The sequence below is a fragment of the Ooceraea biroi genome, chromosome 4 (assembly GCF_003672135.1).
Source record: "Ooceraea biroi isolate clonal line C1 chromosome 4, Obir_v5.4, whole genome shotgun sequence".
NCBI lineage: Eukaryota > Metazoa > Arthropoda > Insecta > Hymenoptera > Formicidae > Ooceraea > Ooceraea biroi.
The window spans coordinates 15772428-15798978 of NC_039509.1; the positions used below are offsets into that span (position 1 = coordinate 15772428).

At 47.0% G+C, this 26551-nt stretch overlaps 2 protein-coding genes across 3 annotated transcripts; both read right to left on the minus strand.

Annotated features, from left to right (window-relative positions):
- LOC105284710 (glycylpeptide N-tetradecanoyltransferase 1) lies at window positions 1–3070 on the minus strand. The gene is made up of 7 exons (XM_011348441.3): window positions 2913–3070; window positions 2110–2342; window positions 1693–2020; window positions 1456–1626; window positions 1187–1367; window positions 846–1109; window positions 1–734 (listed from the first exon to the last, which is right to left on the minus strand). The coding sequence occupies exons 1-7, from the start codon at window positions 2987–2989 to the stop codon at window positions 576–578; spliced, it is 1413 nt and encodes a 470-aa protein (XP_011346743.1). The 5' UTR covers window positions 2990–3070; the 3' UTR covers window positions 1–575.
- Window positions 3071–5120: 2050 nt separating this feature from the next.
- Window positions 5121–25021, minus strand: LOC105284716. 2 transcript variants are annotated; one of them, XM_011348455.2, is made up of 6 exons: window positions 23819–25021; window positions 9602–9763; window positions 8855–8895; window positions 8173–8271; window positions 6969–7043; window positions 5121–6790 (listed from the first exon to the last, which is right to left on the minus strand). In XM_011348455.2, the coding sequence occupies exons 2-6, from the start codon at window positions 9750–9752 to the stop codon at window positions 6584–6586; spliced, it is 573 nt and encodes a 190-aa protein (XP_011346757.1). In that variant the 5' UTR covers window positions 9753–9763; window positions 23819–25021; the 3' UTR covers window positions 5121–6583. The 2 variants fall into 2 exon arrangements, with proteins under 2 accessions (XP_011346757.1, XP_011346773.1); XM_011348471.3 differs by lacking the exon at window positions 23819–25021 and adding an exon at window positions 21322–22985.
- Window positions 25022–26551: the final 1530 nt, after the last annotated feature.

Sequence of the window (26551 nt, forward strand, 5' to 3'; positions counted from 1 at the left end):
TTCTCGATAAATTTCAATTTATTCTTTTAACTCGCCTGCCATTCACACTCCGGCGTAATACGTTACCTTTTACTAATTAGCCGAGAAGGTGTAAAGGAAAAACAGATAAAGAGTTACTTGATGTCTAAGAGGCGTATATTATTGAAAATCCGCGGAAAACTCCTGCCGGGCAACGTGCCCCTCCCTCCCCCTTCCCCTTCCCTACCCCCCTTCACGTAATCGCTATTAATCGCATGATGCTTATCTACATTGCTCGAGTTACGCAGATACGTATGTACACGTGCGCTGTACAATACACAATCATCATAGTCGTCTCGCTCGCGAGTAATCCAACCTAGAATTGCATCCCGAAGACGAAAATTGCCATTCCCGTCCGGTGGAACCGGTCGAGATCATAGATTGAATCTACGTCTGACCTCGATGTTCTCTCTTTTTCGTTCGTCACGTTTCTTCCCCTATTGCTATGTGTGTTCCTCGTAGTTCGTACCCAATAGCTATTATTCCTCTCGCAAGATCGTGGAAATGCGAGAGACCGCTTCTAGTTAGTTGGGGACTTCGTCGAGCTGGAAGCTGATCTACTGCAGCACAAGACCGATCTTGCCAGGTGTCATGCTGGGGCAACGCCAGTTGTACAGGTAGTATTGAAGATTGCCATCGCCGATGCCGAACTTGAGCGGTTCCAAGAACTCCTTGTTGTCCATGAGATCCAGCGCGTTGAACACATCGAAACCCAGCTGCAAATAAAAAACGGCGACACTCGAAAATCGTGTTCGATGATAATTCGATAATGAAGTAAATTAATTAAAATAATAAATTCGCGGCGCAGATGATCGAGGTGGGCTTACGTTGCGCGCGGATATCAGAGCGTCCATCATCAGTTCGAGCCACGGCGTCGTGGTGGACACGTTGTAGAAACTGTATGCAGCCTTGAGAGTCTTGTGTGTCTGATGATGCATAATGGAGCTCGGCAATGTGTAATAGCTCACCATGTCGGTGATCTTCCCCTCCTTCTCCACCACAAAGCTATTGATGATACCAGCTTGCGGTAGGAACCAGTGCTCGAACTCCTCGACCGAGAACGTCGGCGCGAGATCGAACTTCTCCAAGTACTGCAAAAACGAATGCAACCGTAAAAATCTATATATGTTATACGCCGTTAACACACGAGCTTCATCTTTGTATTTACTTCCGTTAATATTTTATGCGCTTGCGGTATATCCGTGTAAACCAGCTTTCTGAATCCCGGTACTTTCGTATTATCTGGCAGTTTGTATAGCTTTAGAGTTCTCTGCATCGTCATGTTGCGAGTAAGATGAGAGAACTTGATGTCGATCAGTTTCTTTGGATTTAGAGATCGATGCCAATATCTGGTACATGAAGAATAAATATTTATGAATTTAAAATAGATCGCCGAGCCGAGCAAGAAAAATGGACGGTAGCTGTCTACGTACGTACCTGCACGTCGCGATCGGTTTTGGTAAAACGACACCGGCAGTGTACACAGCCTGAAAGATTCCCTTCAGGTTCACCCTCCTCGTAATCTCGCGTATCAGCACGGGCGCGACCCGCTTTGATCTCAGCTTCTTGTGCACGCAAAGAAAGTTAATCTCCACCATCTTCTGAGTACTGAGGAAAATTGTCGAAAATTGTTAACGTCGCGGAAAAACCGTGCAACTGGACGGAGCTACTTACTGATTGTAAACGCGTAAAGTGGCCGGTATGGCGGAAATAAAACCGACTAGACGTCCGCTCTTGCTCACTCGCACGCCGCAGTGCCACTCCTTGCACCAGCCGGGCGGTTGTAACGCCCATTTCAAGAAATTCGGAGGATAGTCGAATCTGAACATGGCATCGTCGTCCTCGACATAGTTCTCCGAGAGGAGCGTGTATAACTCCGACAGCACCAGAGGATCGTCCAAATTCAAGGTGTCCCATTGAAAGTCGGCCGGCAGCGAGTACGGCTCCTCTCTAATGGCTGTTTTATCAGGCTCGATCGGCTCGTTACGTACGATTTTCTCATCTGGAAGTCATGAAAAATCTCTTGTAATGAAGCGCTGATAGATGCTGATGAGCAAGAACAGGAGATCGATCTTCGATTTAATTATTCACCCATTTTTGGTACTGGCTGTGTGCTCCAGAATTGATAAGGCTTCTGCATCGCTTCCTCCTGAGTTTTGGCAGGTTTCTGTTGCATATTGAATACCTCCATCGCCATCTGGATATCCTTTATAGAGATATTGCACGTGCTGGACATCTCTTTCTCTTCCCTATTGTTGTTGTGATTTTCGCTGGCTGCGTGCGCAGCTTCTTTCTTTTTCTTCCTAGCTTCCCTCTTTTTAGAACTGTAGCAAACAACAGAAGCACTTACTGTCTCCTTCTTTTTAATACGTAACTTCCATCATTAAACCTAGCCGATGTGTAACAATCGTCAGACAATCACAGTGCTACGTACGCGGCAGAACTATAGATTTGCTACCTGTCCAAGTACCGATTACGACGTTGAAAAACATGCAAAACTCAGTTTCGTTAATTTACGAAGGAATATTAGACCTCATTAAGCGACGCGAAGCTGCAGCGCGCAGCTGAAATACACGAAATGTATATTATATCGGAACGATGCGATTGCATCAGAGACAAATCGCGTGCGGAAAAGTCGCTCGAAACGGAAGCCCTACGCGATCGTTCAAAGATGCTCAAGAGTTTACGCAAAGACGTGCAGAATGACGCGCGCATTTTGCTGCAATTATGCGCTCGAAGAAATCGTCGATAATTATGCGACGACCGCAATCACGGATCGTCTACCGGAGCATCCATCAAACGCATATAGGTTAAGACAGCGAGGCGCGACCTCGGCCGATCGGAGCGAGTGAGAAACGATCCTGGAGCCCATGAAGGGCCTATTGGGTATATACCTCTTGTTCCGCGTGTCCTTCTCGTGGGCTTCGTCCTTTTTGGTCTCTCGCTCGGCAGCCTGAGTCTTTTCCTCCATTTTAATAGATCCTTGTTGCGCGTACAGCACGGCACTCGGTGACGCTGCTCGATGGTGTTCTCAGATGGAGAGACCAATCCCACGCATGCGCAGAGCCGCCGAAGTTAGCAGACGCGCCGCGCCGCGCATATCCGGCGTTCAGCGTGAAGTTAGTCACTTAGATTGCCGAACGCGTCTCCCTTCGCATCCGTCATGTCTATCGATTTAAAAAGATTACAAGTGACACTTCTCGTTTATCGGATCCAACATTTCATGAGAAATGTTCGAACGGAGCTGTAAAACAGTTTTCATTGTATATTACATATGTTCTTTTTTTATATATGCGATGATAACCGTGCGGAATTATTAGCACGTGATCAATCAATAGAATATTGACAATTTTCTTCGCTTTTATAAGATCAGTTTTAGGATACGTTAAACTCAGGCGCATATAATATGTATTGTTTCAATAATGGTTTAATCACCAAGACCTTATATTGAAGAGGTCGAAAATTAATTTACAAGTTTACAGCTATCCGCTGTTTCGCAAGTTTGTAATTTATTCATACCACGGTCGAGAATTTAAACAAACTTCATCGAAGCTTCGGACTTAGTGTGGGTATATTTCCTGCAGCATGGCGGAACATGCTTTGAATTGAAACGTAACTTTCGAAACTGTTTGAATCTCATATAAAGTCCGGCGCATACTGGAACTGTCCGACGTACGTGTTGTCGGTTTTCGTTACGCGATATTAATTTACGCACGTAATAATTGCTCGTGCTCGCAGCAAGCAGTTACATCGCACGTCGACCGCAGTAAATACTGAAGTTTCTCATGTATAAACTACCTACGAATTACGACGCAATTTCCATCTCGAATTCGCGTTACTATTCATCTCGTGTAGCAGCAGTACCGCTGCCTGCGACATCCCGGACATGCTGTTAAGCTTGCGCGCTAATTATTTCTGCCGTTTATTCAAATTATTCAAGATCGCCGTTTAAGCGGCGAGCGAATTGCCGCGCGCCTGCGCGCCATTTCGCGCGCGTGAACGCCGCGCCGCTGCGAGATCGTTCCGCGCTTTTCGCCCGATTTTTTACCCGGAAAGAATGCATTTCGCGATCGAGTTGACGTGAAACACGCGTGTGACGCCGGTTACATCGTGGCGCGTTAATCGGAGTGCGCGATCACGATTAGCCGCATTTTGCGTAACTCGATCGCCCCAGACGCACCCCGGACAACAACGGAATAGATAAACGGCCGATTGTCATGGCGGACTAATTGGCGTAAGTGATACTCATTAGCCGCTGACGCGCGATACGCGAGTAGATATACGAAACGCAGCCGCCTCGATGCAAAATCAAACGATCCTGTTATTAAGTCGAAAATGCACGATAGCGCATTGGACGACCGTTGCGGTGCGTTAATTGCCGTATGCGTAACTATAACCGCGTTTCCTCGGTCACGTAGTGGTACGATTCAATCTCGAACTGTATCAGTGATGATCTCTATTGACAGATGATGCTTGCCACGCTTGCCATGATTCCTTTTGTATCGCGAGGGGCATCAACATTCCCCGAAAGTGACAAGTAATGACTAAATATAAAATATTGTTTACGGATTTGTAATTTGTGTGAAACGACAGAAAATCATTTCCCGCGACGCAGAGTTTTCGAGTATCTCCTGTTTTGTTAATCAACGAACATTATTACGCTAACCTCGATATATCGAAAACGAATATGACGATCGCGGACTACGATTCGCCGGTGCGCGCGATCGCAATTAAACGCGGTTTTCGCCGCGTCTGCGTGGCTTGATGGACTTGAGGTTGAAGCATTTCGAGCGGAAATTGACACCGATGGAACAACCGATGACGGCAGCGCGGTGACGTTCGGTGAGCAAATTTATACAATTTATTACATTATTCGCGACGCATTGGTATTTTGTCCCGGGAAAATTGCAATCCGAAACGCAATTCGCTTTCACAATCGCGCGGCCGTTAAATCAGAAATTAAGTTAAATCAGAGTTAATGGAATGAGCGAGGCAGAAAGCCCTTTCACTTGTTTATTCAAACGCGTTCGGCCAGGTAAGTCAACCGCTATGACGCAAAGGGAACGAGCATTGTGTCGTGATGAAAGGAGTGAAACAAGACGTGACAAGTATAATTTTCTTTATTTCATTACCAACAGTGTTCTTACATCATGCCGAAACAATGTATAGTATCTATATCATAATATATTTATGTAATCGTTAATAATTATAGTAGCAGTAAAGAGTCTGTAGTAGGCGAGTCTGTAGATGTGTGAATAATTTCTATCGGCAATTCGAATTCGTTTCAGGCGCGTCACTTACAGCTGCGGTGAGATACATTGGTCGCAGCACTGAACACTTTACATCGAGTTTCAACGCAGCGAGTTTTGGCGGTTGCTTCGACCAATTACGTATCTCGACGCAAACATCCCGCATATCCAATATATTTATCATGAACCACGCATGATATAAAATAATTTTCCGTTTGATTTTCTGGCGAATTAATAATTCGCATATTATCGTGCGTGTTCCGATTCCATTCTGGAATCGAGTTAATTAGATGTGTTGTTGTTACGTGGGCATACCTCGATATATCTCGATACACACGTATCCTCTACGTTTCATTATTCTACCCTCTAACTTAATTACTCATTTAGTCACAATAGGCTTATTTAGCTTTTGATTTGGCATAAGTGTGTCGAGTACACGAGAGACAGAGAGATCGTCGAGATAAACTACAACCTAGTATGATTCAGTAGTCGATTTTGCCGTATCGTATAGTGCCTGGATTGTCGTCGGGAGCACCCTCGCCGGAAACGAATTCGGATCGGTCGATTTTCCTCAAGTCCTCCTTCACCGTACTTGTGCCTTAGGTCTCTTCTACTTCGAGGCATAGCGACTACCGATACTACGACGAGAAAACAATTCCTTTTGCCATCACGAGGGACCCGATTAGTTCGGAGAGTCCCCGATTAATAACGTCTCGGACAGCGCGGAACGGCGCCAAGTTTTTTCACCCCCGCTCTTTCTCCGGATTCCGTTGATCCCCAAATCGCCCCCCGGAATCGCTCTCAGACAATTCCTTACGGACGCTTTATTCCTTGAAACGAGCATTCCGTTTTCCCGGCGTGCTTGAAACACAAGCGCTCTCACGGTGCGCTCTACCGATGTGCGTGACGTACAATCGAAGTTTAATTTGCGTATCCGATTAAAAAGTTAAAAGTAGCGAAATTGTCAAACGAGAGTACAAAAAATAGAGAAGTGGCGTTTCTCTGGTCAAAGTATAATAATTGGACGATAATCAGCTCGGCGAGCGCGAAAAGTCGACGCGATGGGATAATCCTCCCACGGTGGAAGTACGCCGGAAAGTTTTGGTCGGAATTAGACGGCGGTGTCAGTTCTTTTGATTTAGGCGAGTGCGAAGCTACGGTGGGAATCACAGAAAAGAATGTACGATCGAGAGACGGCGAGTGAACCGCACTCGGTTCGGCGTTCAAGCGCAGCGAGTCCGTCGCGGTGCGTAATCCGCGCGCGATTTCCGCGCTGTCCGCTCCGCATGCGCAGTGTTAGTGGTGTTGCTGCTTCCTCAGCAATGATATGCATAGAAGAGCGAGGCGGGAAGCCAGAGCAAACCGGACCCATAGAGCCGCGTCGCCGCATCGACCCCGTTCCTGCCGGGTCGTTTGCGCTTCGGTTTCGATTTGGCACGCCGCTTGCGCGAATAGATCGCGTTCGTGGCGTTAGTGGGCGACTCGATGTTGCAGTAGCTCAGATCGCAGCAGCTTATACAGATCTGGAACGAAATAACCGAATTTATTTCACCCGGCTCCGTCGGTTTTTCCCCGATTGATCTTTTCATTTCCCTAGTTTTTCTTTCATCATCTCTCTTTATATCTTTTGCCTCGCATTCCTTCTCTGACTCGTTCGAGAAACCTCGCCCGGGTTACACGACAAAATTCGCTATTTCGCACCTGCTGCGTGTCCACGGGAATGCAACCGACCGACGCTGGCCCGCATTCCTCGCTGCTGGCGCAACTCTTGCTTACCTGGAACAGATGGAAGTGGAGGTAGCGCGGGAGTAAAAATAACACGAAACTTCTGTTAAAAGTCGGAATTTTCAAGCTTTCGAACGAAAGCAGTGATGCGTCTCACAATCAGTCACGCGTCGTGAAAACGGGCGACTATTTCTGAGAAGTTTGGAGGACCGCCAAGATCTTAGAAATGTCATTTACATCTTCGATAGCTTCGTGACGTTAATTGCAAATCAGGAAGTTGGAAGTGACTTGTGAACTAATTGGCTGGCTCTGTCACTGATAATGCGCGACATTAAATTATCGCGCATTATCGCCGTCAAGCGCCGGAACGCAGAAAGTTCAATCAAAGTTCATCCGCTGGTACATCGACTGGACTCGAGAAGTGCTTAAGCTCGAGAGAGCCATCCATCTCGACGTCCAGGCCCGAATCCGTTCGCGCAACTTCGCTCATTAATAGCCCGAAAATCGATTATCCCCGTAATGTAAGTCAATTAGCCAAATACGATAACCTTTAATTGATTTTATCCGACCGTGCGTGCGCCGTTATGCTGGACTGAACTGTAACGGAATTTATGCCAAACGGGGAGAGTCTCTCTGCATTGTTATCGTCCATTTGTATGTTTTTTGTTTCCTTCTAGTTAGTAGAAAATGCGGTTTTTTCCTGACAAGGTAACGCTCGTAACGGATACTCTCCAATTTTCCAAAACTATGGATGGTAAAATGAGTGAAAAACAAATATTTAGAAGAGAAACTTTGCAGTATAAAAAGCGGTTAAAAGAATAAAAAATTCATAATAAAATATTTATAAAATATTTGTTACATAGATAAGAGAAAAAAAACGATGTACGATCACGAAGAGTTTTTAATAACGTACAACCTCCGCTGAAATGTTTTTCATGTATTTCATGGTCTCAGCGATATTCAGCTTCGGAATGAAATATGTCGAGTTAGGGGTCGCGAGGGGTTGTCGCCTCTTAGAGTTCACGATAAAAGGCACATATAAAAACATAGGTATCTCTTACTTCGAGCTGCCCGACAATATATTTGAAATTTATGAAAATCGGGGAGGGACGGAGCTACGAGCGTGTCCTTGCGCGACGTATCGCCGGTGGGATAAGTGAGGGAAAAAAAGTATGCTTGCCAAAACGCTGTTCCCCCGGCTGTCCAGAATGTGCAGCGATCGACAGAAATCACGGCCACCCGCCGGACACGGTGTATCTATCGCCCATTCGTTGCACATCTGCAAGAAAATAGGAAATAGGAACATCTTCGACTCGAAGTCTGCGCATGAGAATCGAGTGTATTGCCAATATCGACCACGTATTATTCGATTCATGGAGAGAAATAGAAACTAGAAAAAGATCCTCTTACAATGATGATTATCAATATGAAAATCCATAACCGCAAATACGGGAGATGAGACTTTTTGTTCTTCCTACTATGTTAGTTACTAAATCATTACTAACAGATCAGTAGCTATTTTTTTAATTAAAAAGAATTATCTAACGTCTAAAAAACTAACATATATATTGCGTCATTTTGTTCCCCTAAAATTCCGTCAATAATCGGCGAGCGTTTAATGGCCGGTACGATAAAGTAGAGCCGCACGTTTCCGCAAGGAAAAAGGTGGCCAAAAACGATGGGAGGTTGAAGATAAGACCGTTACCGTGAAAGAGAAGAAGCGGAACGCAATAAGGGGAGTTTAGAATAAACCGAAATCGATGGCGGAACGATCTACAGGCTTCTACGAAATTGCGGCTGGACCCGGTGCGATAGTGCCATTACGGGACTCTTAAGGGAGCGTTTAATGGAGTCGTCGATACCTGGTTATCGCTGACGTTGACGCAAGTGTAGCACGTTAGACCTGCAACAGAGAATGTAAGAGCTGAGTAAGTGCGTCGCGCGCTGGGACAATCAGGATGGTGAGGGTGGCAAGGAAGTGAAGACGCGAGCGCGTTAACTCTTAATTGTGCCGACGAGATACGGAAATTCTATTTGGGGAGAAAGAAAATTAAAGGGAGCATACATTCGAGGATTAAACGAGTTTAGCCGCACGGACGTTGAAAAGTTAACAATCCAGGCTACCAGGAGTTTAAGGAAACCCACTGGCGTTGGGAAAGTACTTCGCGACGACTTTGTCGGAACTGGGTATCCCGGAACAATGCGTCTTACGTTAGAACTTAAATTCGTTAACGCGAAGTTACGGCATGAATTTACCGTAGCGATAAAGGAGGAACTCCCTCAAAGACAGCAAGCGCACGCGTTGCACACAACAAAGAGCACATTGGGAGCATCGTTGAACGGGACAGGGGATGTGGTGCACGCGCGAAGTTGGTAGGAAGGATAAGCGGTAGTTCGGAGATTAGTGGCGTTCGATTGCAGGATCGGCGAGCTAGGATAAACTCGGGTTACCCCGAGTAAATCATGGTTTTCACGTTCAACTCTTTTTCTCTACCCTTCCTCTATCTCTACTCGTGTTTCCCCTGCTCTTCTCGTGCGCATCGAACCCTTTATCTACTCGCAGGCAAACGTTTCCGTTCATTTTTCGGCGGTCCAGCGCCGATACTCACGATAGATGTCCTCCTCGTCCGCGCTGACGCCCTTCAGATCCTCCTGCCGCTTCGTCTCCTCCTTTCCGTTTCCGTTTCCGTTTCCGGAGAGAACGTTTCTGCCGCAAGTTTCCGCAGCCAGAAGCAGCCCGACCATCATCCACGTGATCATTCCTCACATCTCTGGAACGACAGAAATGGGGTCGCATGTTACGTAACTGACCTCGGCAGGATATTAGAGAACGCCAATTACTCGGAGGCCGAGAAGCATCGGAGCAGTATAGTCGGCGAGGAGAGAAGCGCGCCCGGCTACGAATTTTAATTCTGATCGATAGCGCCGCGACGCGGGTATTCCTGTCCCTCGGGAGAGAAGTAGCAAAGTGGCTTTATCGTGAATGCCCGTATTTTCGTCGCGCGTTTCGTGTGAAATGTGGCTGTCTGATACCCCTCTCGCGCTGACATTGAACGTGATCCTCGTATCGTATAAATGCAACTCGCAATTGAACGATCACGTGCGAACGCTCGAAAGAGAAAGAGAGAGAAACAAAAGAGAAATAAAGTTTTACAAAATTCTATAACTCCAAATTTGCAGCTCTGAGACACAAGCGAGTACTAGCAACATACGAACAAACCATTTTCGAAATCTTCACCTTCTAGAGCGAGATTTGCCGGACTCGCAACTCGGAGGCAACGCGGAACATTGATAAAAGACTGATTTAAAGTTGTTCTGACATTGGGAATCTGCCGTTTGCGTACGTGTCGAGCGACGGATAGTCCGTCTCGGGCGGATGTACATACCGGGTACCAGAACGTCGATCAGAGCCCGATTCTAGGACACGGGCGACCTATCGGCCAACGTCAGTTCCGTGCGTCGTATTAGGGTCTCGACGAGTCAATGGATCGAACGCTGGACCTTTCGAGGTAGATAAGGTCGTGTCGTGGTTTCCCCGGAGGGGGACGAACCCGCCGCAAGAAACGCTCTCGCGATGACAGGCACCCTCTAATCGAAGTAATTAATTCTGAACTGCATGATCAGGCCCTGCCCTCCCATTTCAACGTAATCAGTAGACTTTGCGAAATTGTTATCGCTTCTTTTGGTCGCTACGCTTGAAATAAATGAGCGAATTACGTTCCTCTAATGGAGCTTTGATTTATGATCATGTAGATAATATGATAGATGCCACTCTACTTTCTTTTATGTAATTTAATTTTAGATGGATAAAACGAGACATAGTTTGCGTATTCATTCACTAATTTCTCTTCAAGGTGCATGTAGAGATTAAACAAGAGCCTGAGTCGAGAGAATTGCTAAGCAAGCGGCTTTATGTCATTAAAAATTTAAGAATTGACAATAATTGCATTTCACGAGAGAAATCATAAACCGCTCGCTGATACGTATAATCATCACTGGTTTACGCCAGCTTAAGCTTGATCGCTTTACACTCGCATTCAAATGCGCTTACGCTTGTATTAAATTTATCTTCGCAGTGGGGTTTACGTCTCATGCTCTCTTGGTCCACTGATGTCACTATATCCTTGCTAGCTTCACTTGTGAATACTCTCGAGTTTGAACTCTCTTAACAGACTTGTTAATTATACACTTACTAACTTTGCTTTTATCCGTGCTCCACTTATTCGTAAAGTTTGGCGCCCAGCGATGTGTATAATGCACTACATTTTTCTTCGGACTTCGTTCCGCGACATCACGAAGGAATACAACTTTGTGGCAAAATGACGTTTTTATGTGCATCGTTCCGAGAGAGAACTCGCCTGGTTTATCTTTTCCCGACGTTCCTGCGCTCCGGTTTAATTAGTTCGAGTAGCGGACGGAAAATTTTGCAAAGTGTACGAGGTACACCCCGCGTAACATGTAATATGCTTAATACATTTAATCAACGGCGCGCTTTAATTAGGAATCATAAACCTTTCGTTTTACACGAAACGATGCTGTTGAAATAACGAGGAACTTATTTTACTTTAATGGATGATCATTCGGAACTTGCTGTTCGATTTTTATTCCTCGATCCTGAAGTTTAATTATTCAGAATAGACGGAAGAGTGGTGAATCTCTACTCGAGCCTTTTCAAGCTATAATTCAGACGTGGCTTCGTGAATATGGTATACATAAACTCGTCGGCCGACGTGTTCCCACGCGTCGCCTGAGATCCTCGCATAAAGTTTCCGCCGTTTACAAAATAATGCAAAAAAAAAAAGAAAAGTCATGCATCAAGATAAGAAAAGCGTTTTATGCAAAATGGAACTCGCGCGGAAATACACGTTACGAAACACCTGTCGCGCGTTAAAACTTTTTCCCGAACTTGCCCGAGCGTCGAGTGACAAAGCCTCGCCATTTATTGGCCATGTCTGACAGCGCGAATACCTTTCCACTCTTATATCGATGTATAACGCTATTGTTTTATTTGATGCATGCTGGACATACTTTCATTATATGAATGGTAATTCGCCGGTTATATAAACAAGAGAGATATTCGGGGTTAAAGTATAATTAACTCCACTCAAAATAAATTGCCCGTAAAGTTTCTATCGATCCTGATTATCGGGCACGAATAATTTCAGGCTAGACCCGGAAACGGGGATGTTGATGGAGCAGTTATGTATATCATGCACTATGCGTGTCTGGCTTTTGATCGAGCATAAACGCATTTGGGATTATCGGATTACGAAGGACTCCCTGTCAATCCTGGAACGCGTAGACTCCACCCTCTGCGCGCAATGCCAAATAGCTTAAAATTCGTAACACCGCGCGTTATAATCCGGCGAATCATCGGGGAATAAATAAATCGTACTCGGGAATAAATAAAAGTAATCCCGTTATACAGTTACGTCCATTGACTTCCGAGCTGGCGAGCAAATCCCCCATCGTATAATCATCACGCGCGTTTAATTACGGGCGAAACCAATTAAAATAGACCAATCGACGAAATTATCGGTAACGTTTCATCCCATCTTCGTACAAAAGCTATCGACGGGAAGTACCATTTTTTTCCCGTAAAAACAAATGCCAGTTTAATTCTGCATCAATCATAGGTGGCTCTCGCGTCCTCTGATTAGATTTAAAGGGGAACTGTTCTCTACGACAAAGTTTTTTTAAATGTTTCTATGAGAAATAACTAACAAGCTGATTTAACGAATAGCTGAAAAGTCTGAGCAATTTCAACTTATGACTTTAATAACGTTTGCCACACTGTAGAAGCGCGCGTAGTTCTATAATAAATAGATTTTTCTTTCCAACACAGTTTCTACCTCGCAATTCTTACATAACGGCAACAGCTTTTCCATCTCGAAATGGATTTTTCATTTATATCAAGCACCTCCATTTTAATTAAATCTATCCAATTTCCAACGAAATTATTTGCGAATTATGTCTTGTATGAAATGAATATTTCTACGATAACTGTGTTATAATGCGATCAAAATGAATGGGCGGTTTCAATTGTCACTGAATAAATGAATGTGGGATAAAGTTTCGCGCGCAAGAAGCCCGCGGAGGTGGGCCGGACGAAAATGTAATCATCGCGTTGATAATGCAAAAACGGCATTTAAATTATTCACCGATTAAGCGCGACGTGCAGAGTCGCTTGAACGCGAGCGAGTGCGATTGGATTTTCTGATTATCCGAGCGACCCATAAGTTATATTCGCGCTACTTGCTTTCTCTATTAACGGAAGGGTAATATGCTGCCTTGGGTTTTCAGTGTGTTTTCTAAACATTCGTAGCGATGGATCCGGGTAATTGTAAACTCTGGAGTGCGGCTCCATCTAAAGTTACCGGCGCACACCCCCCGGATACGGCTGGATAGACTAGACTCGAGTGAATAGATTTACGTTGCGCCGTAAATGGGCCGGAAATTGAAGAAAAACAGATCTACGGTAATCCACAGTTAAGTTTCGTGTGCTTTTAACGTGTTACGATAATATTACGTTAGTTGTACGACGGTACGCGGCGAACAGCGCGGAAACGGAAAACGCTAAACGCTATTCGAGAGGTCGGTCCGCTTTAATCTGAAAGCGTCACAAAACCGAGTGAATTTCCATACGTAGTTGCAACGTAGTGCGAATATAGTCCTTGACACATTTGCACCTATATGGTCCCACTGTGGAGTGACTTTATTACGATACAGCGCTGATCCTCCCTCTCTTTCATCCTTCCTGTCTCTCCATCTGTCATTCAATCTTTTTATATTTGTTTAAAGTGGAAGCTGTATTTTCCTTCGACAATCTCGCGCGGATCTCGTCTGGACCGATTATGGCGTGGGTCGACAGCAGACAAAGGGTAAGTCACAAAGCAGTGTATTTACGTGTCTCGCATTTACGTGCCTGGTGAATCTCACGTCAACTCGCTACCGTGAATTCGTCAAAGCGAATCCATTGCTATCCATTGTTTATCCGGGAGGCTGGCACCACGCGGCTTTTCTACCTCTGCGAGATAGAACGAGCAAAGTTGCAAACCACTCTCTCCGAGGGACAGGACGCGTTCCGGGTCAAGAGTCGACCGGATTTCTCCTGTTATTTATTCGATGAGAGTTTGAGACGTTTCACCGAGTTTTGTGGTAATCCTGGTCGTACCGTGCCACGAAGGTACTCGGGACGAGGGTAAAATGAGGGTGGAACGAGGGTTAAAGCGCAGGAAAGGGACTTGGGACCGGCGAACGCTACGATACGGCAAGTACGATAAACATAATATATTTCCGAGCGGGAGATATATGCCGAAGAAATATGCTTACTGCGCGAAAACATACGAATTGCATAAATCGTCCCTTATGAAGGGGAAATTTTTCCGTTTGCATCGCTGCCCAATGGAACTCCACCCCCCCTAAAAGTATCCTCGTAAAAATTCATCGCGTCTTTCCATGAAGATCGATGCGTCTCAATATATATTATTTTATGCGTATTGATTCGCGGTTTTATCGATCACGCGGCTGGAATTCGACTCGTTATCGGCTTAAAGTTAATAATTCTCGATGTTTTCGCGAGGCCGTTAATTAGTTGAAAATAGCAGTTCTCCGCGAAACTTTTCCACTAAATGGCGATCAGCCTCTATGAGAATTAACGTAAAGAGTCTGGCAATTAACTTAACGAGAATTTCTCTCGCGGAGCGTGAAACCCCGAAGAACTTGCGCACGATCTCTCGCACGGTATCGGGAAAGAGCGATTCGCTTTTAATTCTAAAAACGTGTAAAAGGGGTGGCGCGTCTAATGCACGGAGTCACGAACGGATGGAACGCGCGGACATTGAAGTTTAAAGTAAAAGCCGAAAGTGTGAGATCGCACTGGCAGCGTGGAAACGCTCGTGCTAGATGGAACGGGTGGAAAAGTATGTGGTTGGCTGGCGAGGACGCGTTGCTTTATTAAATATGGACGCTCACGACCCGTGCGGGTTACGCCGGGCCGGTCACGCGTCTGTGTACGTACATGGGCGATGGTAACGCGAGGGTGAAACGTGACGGAACGTATCCTTCCTTCCTTCCGAATCCCGTAATTCGCACGGTGGGGAAATTTGTACGTCGCCTCCCTGGTTTTATCGTGTTTCTTACACGGCCACTCATCTCCGTAAGTGCTCGACGGCGAGATACGAAGGCAGGAGTTTGACGGGGACAGGGACGTCCGGAACGGGTCGATGATAAAGCCTTCTGGGTCCCTCTTCCACCTCCTCTCCCGTCTCTTTCCCGTGCTTCCGTCCCTTCGATTCTTGCCGAAGCTCGCGATAGTTTCGAAAGAACCGCTTTCCGAGTAACCGCTCGAATAACTACGGCGAAATCACGTTACCACGCAAGCTATCTCTCTCTTTCTATCCGTCTCTTATTCTCCCTCTCTCTCTTTCTCCGTTGAACCTTAAAATTAAATTTGTCATACCTGATTTTCGCGAGATTGAATTTCCAGTCTATATTGTTATAAACGGTGACCGGGAGTTCAATTGGATTTCGCAGTGAGGAAAATTTCGCGTCCCCTCGACGCTCCAGCTTCCGTTTGTACAACGTACGTGTGCACGTGTGGGACACGAGAGTTGATTCCTGACAAGGGGAACCGTTGTATCGTTAGACAAACGGTTTTGGGACCTTTTTGTATTCCTTCATTACTCGAATAGCCTTCGGGAACGTCCGTTCTTTCACGTTCTATCTATCCTAAACAGTCGTTGAAGAATTCGAAAGCGGAGCGCATGGAACGTGTGTGCTGATTGCACGATGCGATCGCGGCGTGCGAGCAGGAAATGGAGCGCTGTGAATTGTGTGTTAACAGCAATTCGGCTCTAAAATGCCAGAAATGCAGTCGATTTATTTGCGGAAAATAGCTGCGCGATATATCGCGGACTTGTCTCCTATTACAAATATTATAAAAAATACTCTCTACAAGAATAGACTTTTTCCTAAATATAATGTTAGTAAATTTATATACACTATTAATTCCACAACACGCTCTGCTATTTTTCTTAATGACGTAATCAACACGACTAGGAAGCTAAAAGCTGCGCCCTTTACGAAGGTACAGAAACTTTAGTACACTGTAAACTAAAGCCGCGATGAACTTTTTGAGTTTGATGGCACGTGTGTTGGAATTAAGTTCATTCTTTTCACTTAAGAGAAAGTAGCTTTTAAGAGAGATCCTCTTCACTCTCTTGATCCTCGATGGATAGTCGAAGTTACGTGAATCAATTTACGAATTCAGGTAAACGGCGAGGAATTGTTTTTCTATGTCTCTTCTATCGTTTTCTATCGTGTTCTTGTTTTCCCGTTTTGTTACTCTCGCTTTTCGCGAGAAGCAAAGAACTAAATGTGCTAAGAGCTACAAACGAGACGCCGTATCGATTCTCGATACCGTCGCTCCTTTGAACAAAACCGCACAAGAGGTAGAAGAATCAAAATGGTAAAGTGCTTCAACCGGTTGACAATGTTTCCGATCGTGAAATAAGGAAGCCTGCGGTAGTAATAAATATCCCCGTTCCTATGGAAAGGTGGAAAAGTGGAAAAGATGGAGAGTCCCGTGAAAAATCAATTCTACATTATACTTATACATCTTAATAAACGCGCGCGCCCCTCTTTACCAATCACTTTACCAAAGTTATAGTAACGAATGGTTATGTAGAGCGAGCCGGTAATAAAATTCCAGGTCGATTCTCGACCGATTCTCTCTGCAATGGCTCTGAAAGAACGAGGCGATAAATTATATTTTATGGCTAGTCAAATATAATGAATAAAGATGTACGTCGCGCGCGAACGAGTTAATTTAGTGCTGGCGAGTGTATCTCGAATGTAGCTTTTCAACTCGCTCTGCACATTTTTATAGAAACAGCGGCCGCGAGTGTCGTTGCATCACGTTAACCACTCTAATTATCGATCACTGTCCGCCGTTAGAATAAAAAACGGCGTACTGCGAAGGCAGGATTTGCGAACCTTTGCATCTCTTGTCAGCTGGAAATAGCGATGAAAAAAAGAGCGAATCGCGGCGATGAAAGATTAATGATCGCAATTATGAACTCGGCCCAATGTAAACGAAAAGTCAGGCGCCGACGGAAGCAAATGTCCATTACGCCGAAAGTAATTTACAGGATAGATGCAAGGGGATTTGCTGTTGCCAGGCTCGCCATAGTTACTCGCACCGCGCTCGGTCGTCGTAACCACCTCATAGTGGTATGATGATACTTATGATGGTATCAGCGCGCGGCGCGAAAGAGGATAATTATCGGAAAAAGTTCCGGATCGGTTGGATTTGACGGAAAACGAGCGGCGGGGCGTAGGGAAAACGGGAAAGCGATGTTACTACAGCCACCCCACGGTCTGCGAGAGGATATCGCGCGGCGACGGCGGCATTACCGGTGCCTGAAACCCACTTGGAGTTTAACGCGATTGTGCAAAATCAATTACCGTGGAGTTCGCGTAATATACGAGCGAAGTTTACCGCCGAAAGTGTCCTCAACCTCGTCCGGGCCGGCGGCATCGGCCGAAGTTGTACCGCGGTGCGCGATCCTCGTGGCCCTAACTCACAAAATTATAGCCACCCTTATCCCGATCGCGAGCCTGCTACTGGTGTACGCCGCGAAACAGTCGTGGAAACGGCTGCGTTAGGCGACCGCGCCGACGACTACGCGATTCCCAACGTCGCCGGGCTCGTCTCTGTATCGTTAATGTCCGGCGCGGCCGCAAATTCCCTTTATTGCGGCACTTGGCCGATACGCGCAACTGGACTGCGGGGAACAACCGCGGAGGAAACGACCGACCGTGGTCCATGGCTCCATCTTCCCCCTCGCCTCGTTTCTCTAAACGAGTCCGCTCTAAACGAGGTGCATAACCGAACCGCGATGCTACCGTGATTTCGACCGGCTCTAACGACGATCTTCATCGTCCCCGTGCTTCATCCGAGGTGTTCCGGTTAATACTAAAAATTGGATAAACGGTAACGTCGCGACACCGCTACGCGGTTATCGGAGGTATAATGGAGAGATCTTCGTGCACTCTCGTCCACGCCCTCCGGCTATCGCCCGCTCCCGTATGTTGCATATAAAAGTTTCAATGGTGGAAATGAGCGGCGAATGTAGAAGCGTAGAATGACCGTAACGCTACTGACCGAAGGGACGGTCGGCAATCCATTTCGTAATTTAATTATAAGGCTGTTACGAATTCGCTTTCCCTGCGGCAGCTTTTTTTCGGAAGCCCGGATGCATTACACGGGGAAAGAGCCGGCGAGAGATCGCTTTTACGAGCCAAGATTTGAACTTCTATGACGGGTGGATTTATGGAGAACAATATCGATGAAAAAAAAAGTAATTTTCACGTTGGGATAAAATCATCATTCCCTTTGTGTGCTCGTGTCGAGCGTGCGCTCGCAATTGTTCCACCTCTTAGCGTTAAATCTTCCGCAGCTTATACAAAATTGCAGATACGCCGGAGGAGTGGACCGTAATCCAGTTCCACTTTTCATTACAACTTCGTGAAAATCTCGCTCCCACATTCTCTCTCAGAATTCTTTCGCACAAGCTCCGAGATATCACGTTACCGTGTATCGCATTTACTCGTAGATTTAGATTTTCTGGCGGTGATTAACGACGGTTTATAATCAACAACGATTGCGAAGAAATATAATTTTCCCTTTGGTTTCCGTTTTCCCGTTCTCTTCCGAATGAAAATCTCTCGTTCGGTGAAAATGACCCGTACTATTACCGAGAATTCTATTTTCTTTTGTTGACGGAAGATACGAACTGTCGTTCTACATCGACGTGATGTTCAATTTTGGAATTTAATTAAAGGTCCGACACAGAATCGCTCTGACGTGTCCCTTTTTTCAGGAAACTCGGCATTTTATCCGGCGGGATCGATCTTTTTCGTAGACAATGTGTTTACTCTCCCATGGGTCGTGCAACGATAGTCGTATTGTGTTTTCGCGAAGAGCTGTAATTTCCATATCAATATCATCATTGTTCGCCCCGTCGAGTTAAAATCATTTGTTTGCCGAGTGGATAGACTGAATTGCGGCCATACTCGAATTTCGAATTGTCTCATAAAAGATTGGAAATGTCATTCTGTCGCGGCGCGGAATGCGTGGCAATCTATTTCGGAATTTAATTACGAATCTGTTACAACTTCGCTTTCGCTGGCCGTGCTTTTTCTGAAAGTGCGATATATTGCATTTGTTTTCGCAAGCAAGATTGGAATTTACGCAGTCAGTTGCGAATGACGCAGTTACGACAATCTGCTAGGAGATGAAATTTTAATATCAATATCGCAATTGCCGTGCGGACTTCATGTTTCGTTGAACAAACGTGTTGAATTTATGTCACTTTCAATTTTACATTTTTCATTGTTTATAGAGGATCGAAAATATCGTTTTATGTCAGGCGGTTCAGCGATCCATTATGTAATTTAATTATGAGTTACCGGTTCGCTTTAAAAGGCTTTTGTTGCCCCTCTAATGGAACCTGTAAATAAATGAGCAAAGTTTCTCATACTATTTTGCTACGCGCGACTCAGCGTACTACCAGCCAAAATCCTTCATCGCTTGTCGCCCGACGTCTACGTCGCCCTGAATTATTGCCATTCTTCCTTTGTCAGTTTTCTGTTACTTATATAAAGGATCGAGAATGCCGTCCTGTGGCTATACGGGCGCGCGGCATCGCCAAAGCCGAGGAAAATTTATCGCGGCTACAAGTCGCAGGCCACAGTACGACCATCGCCGCCAGTGCCAGGAGTGTTACTTTATTTCAACCCTGCGACGTCATTGTTACACCCATGTGCACGCGCGCACGGGTGTAGATGAGTACCTCGCGCACGTGTAAGAACGCGTGTACACCCACGGCGCACGTCGCGACCACAGAGTCCCCCATAAATTCGACCACGGGATTTCGCTGGGCCCGAGGAAAAGGGATCGGTTCTCTTACCGACGGTGACCTTAGCGAAATTATGTTATTTGATTTAGAGAACTGATAGCCAGTCGGGGAGAGAGATCGGCCGCCGCCATCACCGCCGGTCGGAAGCCGATGAAGTAAATTAAACGGGTGGCAAGAAAAGAGAGAACGAGATAGCCGCGGTTGTTTCGGGAGGTTCCTTCTCGCGCCTGCCGATAATCCTGTCGTGGAAAATGGGAAAGAAAAAGGACGAGTCTCGAAACCGATAATTCGAGCACGGCAGTGGATCCTGGGGAAGAGAGATCGTAGGATCCACGAGAAGAAGAGACCGTAAGAGAAGGCGATATCATCTTGAGAACGTCTCACCCGCTTTTAATTGATTGCGGAAATGGAGTTGCCGTCCTTTCCTTTTCTCCCTTTCTCTCCCTATTTCTCTGTCTCTCTCGATGTGTCCTACACCAGTATTTATATAAAAAGGGTAAAAGGTGCACAGATTGCTCTTCCAATTTCGGAAGTTCACGGAGCGAATGGCGTGATTTTTCTCCGCGCCTTTCTCTCCTTTCTCTCGCAACTTTCATAATCCGAGAATCTCGTTTACACGCATGTCGCGCGATCGCGCAAACCTAAAGGAAGGAGGATAGACGATAGGGAGGCATAAGGGGGGATTTGTCTTTGGCGATTTATTTTCGAAGGATAAAACTTGCCGGACCAACTTTCCGGAGTAACTTACGGTCGTCTTCGATAAAATATGCTTTCCTGAGATGATATATGCGCGCGACGACCTCGCGGTTCGCTCTGACCTCCCTCTATCCTAATGCGGAAACGTCCGGAACTTTTTCCTCCCTTATGAGCTTTTTACTGATGCGCGGTCTTGGCCAAAATCGGCGATGTTGTCTTCCGGAATGAAGATGCCGTTCCATTGCCCGTGGTTGATCGCTTGGAAAGGAACGATCGCGGGAACAACGTAGAAATGTTTCGCGGAAGTCCGCTTTAGCGTCAGCTTCACTTCATCGCTGGAACGGAACCGCGAAAATGCATTCGCGGTACGTGGCACAAACGACCGCGTGACGTGCTCGCGACCGTCAAAGCATCGCGTTAGGAACACGGGGTTGAACGAGAGGATGAAAGTGTACGAGGAGGTCGCGGGGGGGGGGGCGAGGGCGGCATGATTGCCTTTGACGCGAGCAATAAAGTAACTCCGCACGCCTCGCGGGGGTGGCGTTTCCGCTTTTCTGCAACTCGCGTCTGGATCTCGTCGCTGCGTATACGTGCGCGCGCGAGAAAGAGGGTGAGAAAACGGGCGAGATGGAGTGGGTTGCCGCGTCTAACCACGTTTGTGCACACGTTAATATAATGCACCGCGTATTGTACGGGCGCTTACAACTTACCTGCGCCGAAAACACGCGCACGTAAGCTCGCGCGTCTCGCTCGTTCGCTTGTTCACCCGACCGAGCCAGTCGCCTCCACCTCCGGGGGGAGTAATCCGACGCGGCTGTAATTTCACGAACGCCTTTTGGAAACTGATAATTAGCCGATAATCTCTTTCCACGCGCACGAGGGCACTTTGGTCACGGCCTGGCGGCCACTTAATTGTATCCTCCGCTATTTGCAAGCCGCGTTTCCGACCCTTTGCATCTTTGCGTCTCGCGCTTGCTTGTTCTCCTCCACCCCCGCGTCACGTCGTTGCCCCACCACGTTCGTGCTCGCCGTTATATTCACGGGTAAGCTTTGTTTCCACTCACCGAGCGAGCTGGTAGAAGCCGCGAAATTATTGCCCCGCCGTTGCTTGAATAAATATTCCTAATTTCACATTTGTAACCCGGCGCATCTTATGCAAAATGCATCTTTAACTTTATGCATCCCCTGTCGGGCGTTAAGGATATGTAACTCCGACTCGGCATTGTTTAATTTTCCTGCGATCCACGCTTCGGCGCGAATCCTGCAAGCCGCAGAGAGCTGGCGCACTTTTATCTCGCGTCGTGGATTTCACCCTCGTTCTTTTTTGCTCCGAGCACGTAGAGGCTCGTGGAGAAACGCAGTTACTCCACCCTTATATAAATGCTAATATAAATGCCGTATATCGCCGCTCTGGATGCGAACGATGTATCTTTGACAAAATTACGAGCTCCTACGCTGTATCTTTCGCTCGCTTTTGCGGGGTCCCATACGGAGAATTTTCCGCGCGCGGAGGAATTTGTCGCCATCGTCTTCGGCGATAGCTCGATGATACGCCTGGACGGAATCAAATTTTTATGCATCCCCCTGACGCGCGGAATACGTGCTTTGAAAAATGTCGGTGTTCCCTTCTTCCCTTTCCTTCCCTTCTCCGCCGCGTTTCTCTTGCTCTTGCGTCTTGCGCTCGATACGCGCCTGCCACGATGAGAGCGACGACAACGACGTTGATTCCCAGATGACGCTGAAAAATATGTTGACTCGTGCCAGCGTGGAATTCACCCTCATCGTTGTTGTCGTCGTCGTCGCCTCCCTCGAGTCCTTTTGCCCGTGCGTTTCTGCTCGCGACACCTCTCTCTTCCGTCAGATCTTCCGCTTCGTTCGGATTTCGCTTCCGAAGCACTCGCGCGAGCGCGGAATCCCGCTGGTGCGCCCATATAAATGCTAATGTTATACATTGACGTGGTACACGGACCCGCCGCGAAGAAGTACTACAAATTTTGAGTCGGATGTAATCCATCTCGCGGTATTGCGCACAGCGGTATCATCCGCCAAGATTGATCGGCCCCGACCTTTCCGAGGTTCCATCTGGCTTCAATTAAGGGGATGAATTGAAGAATGCGATCGCGCAACGGATCCTTAAGTCTGAACGGGGGGATAGGTAACGATAAAAAATGGAAGCAAGGCATCCGGCGCGATTTCAGCGAAACTATTGAAAAATATGGACGAATAATGCGGATAGTACGTTTAAAGACCTGAAAACGCGAGCGCTCCGTATCTTTTATGCAACAGAAGCGGTCGTTTCTAAAAATCGCGAGAAATAGGTCGGCCGGATCTCGGGGTCGTACCCTTCAACCGTATCGACAGTGCCGCCGACGTCTCCTACAAATGCAATTTCGGAGTGAAATAGAAAAAGTTTTTTCGAGTTTTATACGGAACAATCGGTGCGCGCGGCGTGCAATTAAATGCGTCCCGCTTTCGAATTATCGAATAAATTAAAGCGGATTTATTTCAGCGACGATTAATACCTCGACGCTAAACGCCGAGCCGTGGCTCTTTTTAATCGCCGGACTGGTGAAATTTTTTTTACCCTCAGGGCTTTGGCGTGAAAACCATCGTTAAGCACGATCGACGTGTTGTGTATGTACACGATGATACGCTGCACCGATTCGATGCCAACCGCGTGTTGGATTTCGCGCCAAATGTGTTGGCTTAGCCAGCGTGCGTGCATCCATTATCGGCCACCATGATCCCCCATCGACGAACCAGGCTTGAAAAACGAGCGGCCATAAAATTACCCCCGAGCTGTAAAACGGTGATGCGGAAAAACGAAAGAAACGGAAGAAGCACTGCGCTCAAGTAGCCACTGCGACGGAGCTTAGTTAAAGGCTCTTTTAAAAAAAGAAAAAAAACAGCTAGTGTTCCCTCAAAAGTTTCTCTATTGCGATAACTTTTCTCGATATATTTGGTATGCTAGATAGATGAGACGTATCGATCCCCCCTCCATTTTTGATTCGGTTGAAAAGACTCGAGGTCGAGCCACTAATTCTCGCGTTCCAAACGAGCAGCTTCTTCTTATCGTTCGCGGGCGCGTTCCCACGAGTATAGAGCTAATTTAATCACCGAAATAATTGTACTTAGTGCTATGTAGATATATCAAAGCGAGTGCTTCCGCAGCATGATGCAACTCGGCGTTGTGCGTTGCCTACTTACTTGGAATATCCCAAACGCTGTGCCGAGGTGTTCATTTGTCCGCACGCCCGTCGTCACGATCATTACTCTCTCCAGTTCCTCTCTGTCTCTCTCTTCTCTTTCTCTCTCTCTCCCTCTTCCTCTCTTTGTATCTCTCTCTTTCCCTCGCTTGCGCTTCTCTCGCGAGCAATCGCTCTCTCCGTCTCTCTTCCTCCCTTTCGTCACCCCTTCTTCCTGGCACCCTCTCCCTTTTCCGCAGTCTCGAATCCCCTTTTTGCCACAAACACCGTGTACTACTCGCTTTTAGCTATCGATAGCAAAGAACCGCATTGTACCGTAGTAGTCGGTCCGTGCTGTGCATCATAGGCCGCGCGTGCACTTGTGCACGCGTGCAATACGCGCGCGCGCGCACCCACACACACACACGCGCGCGCGCGCGCGCGCGCGTGTACGCTCGGTTCGCCGCAAAATCTCCCGCGGACCTCGTCCACGGAAAAATGGTACGGCTCTCCTCGTCGCAGCGTGAGCAAGCGTGTCGCAGGTACGACCCACTTCGAGCGGCGCGATTTCGCGCGATTTGGTACACCGTCGCCCGTTCGATCAATCGATTAATCTGATCTCGTTGTAGATCTTGGTACAAGGGTTGCGCACCGTTAACACACTCTTCCGTTACGATCTCGTCCAGGAAGTCGCGCGTGCCAACCGCGACATCGTCGGCTCTTCTCCGTGTCGTCGCAGCTTCCGAACATCGTGTTCGATCTTGGACCAGTCGTCAGTCAACTAATGACGACGTGGTATGCGTAGACTTCGAGGCCGTTCATCACCCCCTTATCCGCGCTACCCCGGACTGCGCTGTTGCGTGCCGCGCTTGCACTACTGATCGGGCAGCAGGCTCGAACCGTAGAGAGACGAGATCTCGCACGAGATCGGGGATGCTGGTCGGGACACGACTAGAGGACCATGTGCAAAGCGCGCGCGCGCGCGCATTCTCTGGCTCACTCTCTCTTTCTCTTTCTCTCTCTTTCTGTCTCTCTCTCGTCACGCAGATGCTGTGTGTGCGTTCCAAAACACGCAGAGGGTCGCACCACGTTTCGTGCGCGTTTCTCGTATGCGTTCTCGAAGGCACGCAAGCACCGCGTCGCGTACTGCCGTCGGTGGAGGCTGCAAGGCCGCCCGCGGTCCAGCCTGCCACGCAGTACACTGAGCGACGATGCCGAGCGCCCGGGAGAACCCGCGGGAGCCCGTCCGTGGGTGAACGAAGCTCTCCGAAAATCTGCGAAGATCCTCGATTCGATACACTCGGGGGTCGCGCCACCAGCGCGCCCAAGGACACGATGGACCACCGGGACTACCTGTCGGACCAGCAGCATCACCACTTAAAGAAAGAGAAAACGCGAGAGAGAGAGAGAGGGAGAGAGGGAGAAGCGCGAAATCCGTCGCCGATCTTGGATGCACTCGCTCGTTTTTGGCTCTTTCTCGATAAGAAACGCACAATTGCTCTTCTCTTCTACTTTTCACCTGTCCCTCCGTTTCTTCTCTTTCGACCGAATCGAGTGCAACAGGATCCCGTACGTGTGAAAAGAAGGAAAATCAGAGATAATCCATTTCGTTTCGATGTCGTTTCGCGTTTACGAACGAGCACTAAATTGACGATACCTCTAAACTGGAATTCGCGGGGATTACACTATCCCTTGTCGTCGTAACAACACGGCCACGGGACGTTAAATTCACATTGAAACAGCGATACATCGATTTTGGATTATGGATGTTGCACGATGAATACTTCTCAAGGGGGTAATACGCCGTGGAAAAAGGAAAAGATCCTTCGTAAATGAAATATTTCATAAGCCGCGTTTATCAGCCATGCACGCGCGAGCTATTCGCGAGACATTCACACAGAACCGGATGTTGTCGTGTCTGTTTTACGAAGGATGCTCTTTACGAGCGCGACATTATCCGCTCCATCGCACCTCAGATTATTCTGCAGCTTTCCGACATTCCTGTAGTCGATGTCACACGTTCCACGCCGGACTATTGATGTCTCACATAAATATCGACGTGTCTTACGTGTTTTACATGGCTCAATCTTTTCGTTTCTTTACTCGTGCGAATATATTGAAATATTCCATGCATACCTTGTTCCTATTACATTCTTCGTATGAGAATCAGATATTCTACGTCTACTGCCGTCTCTTTTGTTCCGTTGTTTATTTAATGTTACGGAGGGTACTATCTTTATGAAGTCGGGTTATGGGATTAGATCCGCGGTGGATACGACTACATTCGTGACCTGCGATCCCTTTGCCTCTACGACTTCGATTTCGCGCGCCGTTGTCTCCTGACATGGACCAAATCTTTTCGCCTGTTATCGATCGGCACAGCGACTTCCAGCAGTTTCAGTGGCAACGGAGAGAACGTCATTGTCACGGAATACAATCTGGAAATATGGATTCAGGATGCTGACTTGCGAACCAGTTCGCCGCCGGGTGCGAAGCGTTATCCAAGGCGAAGTGAATCGATCAGAAAATTGGACGAAATTGTTGCGCGATAAACGTTAAGAATTATTCTGTGCGTGTTCGACTGGAAACTCAATGGGAATGTATCGATTTATGCTGTAACGTACTAAAGCCTTCAACTTTTATGTCTCGCCGGTATCTACGTTAATCCTGAAATACGCTATCGATTTTGTGAAACTTTGTTTCGCTCCTCGCGAGTCATAAATCTTGCACTAATGCTATGTATCTAAGGATTAAA

Coding starts and splice junctions, on each gene's coding strand:
- LOC105284710 (XM_011348441.3), bottom strand. CDS start 2,989: ATGGAGGAAAAGACTCAGGCTGCCGAGCGAGAGACCAAAAAGGACGAA. Junction 2,021..2,109: donor ACAGCCAGTACCAAAAATGG/GTGAATAATTAA, acceptor CATGACTTCCAG/ATGAGAAAATCGTACGTAAC. Junction 735..845: donor CTCTGATATCCGCGCGCAAC/GTAAGCCCACCT, acceptor TTTTATTTGCAG/CTGGGTTTCGATGTGTTCAA.
- LOC105284716 (XM_011348455.2), bottom strand. CDS start 9,752: ATGATCACGTGGATGATGGTCGGGCTGCTTCTGGCTGCGGAAACTTGC. Junction 7,044..8,172: donor GCCGGGGGAACAGCGTTTTG/GCAAGCATACTT, acceptor CATCTGTTCCAG/GTAAGCAAGAGTTGCGCCAG. Junction 6,791..6,968: donor TTCCCGTGGACACGCAGCAG/GTGCGAAATAGC, acceptor ATTTCGTTCCAG/ATCTGTATAAGCTGCTGCGA.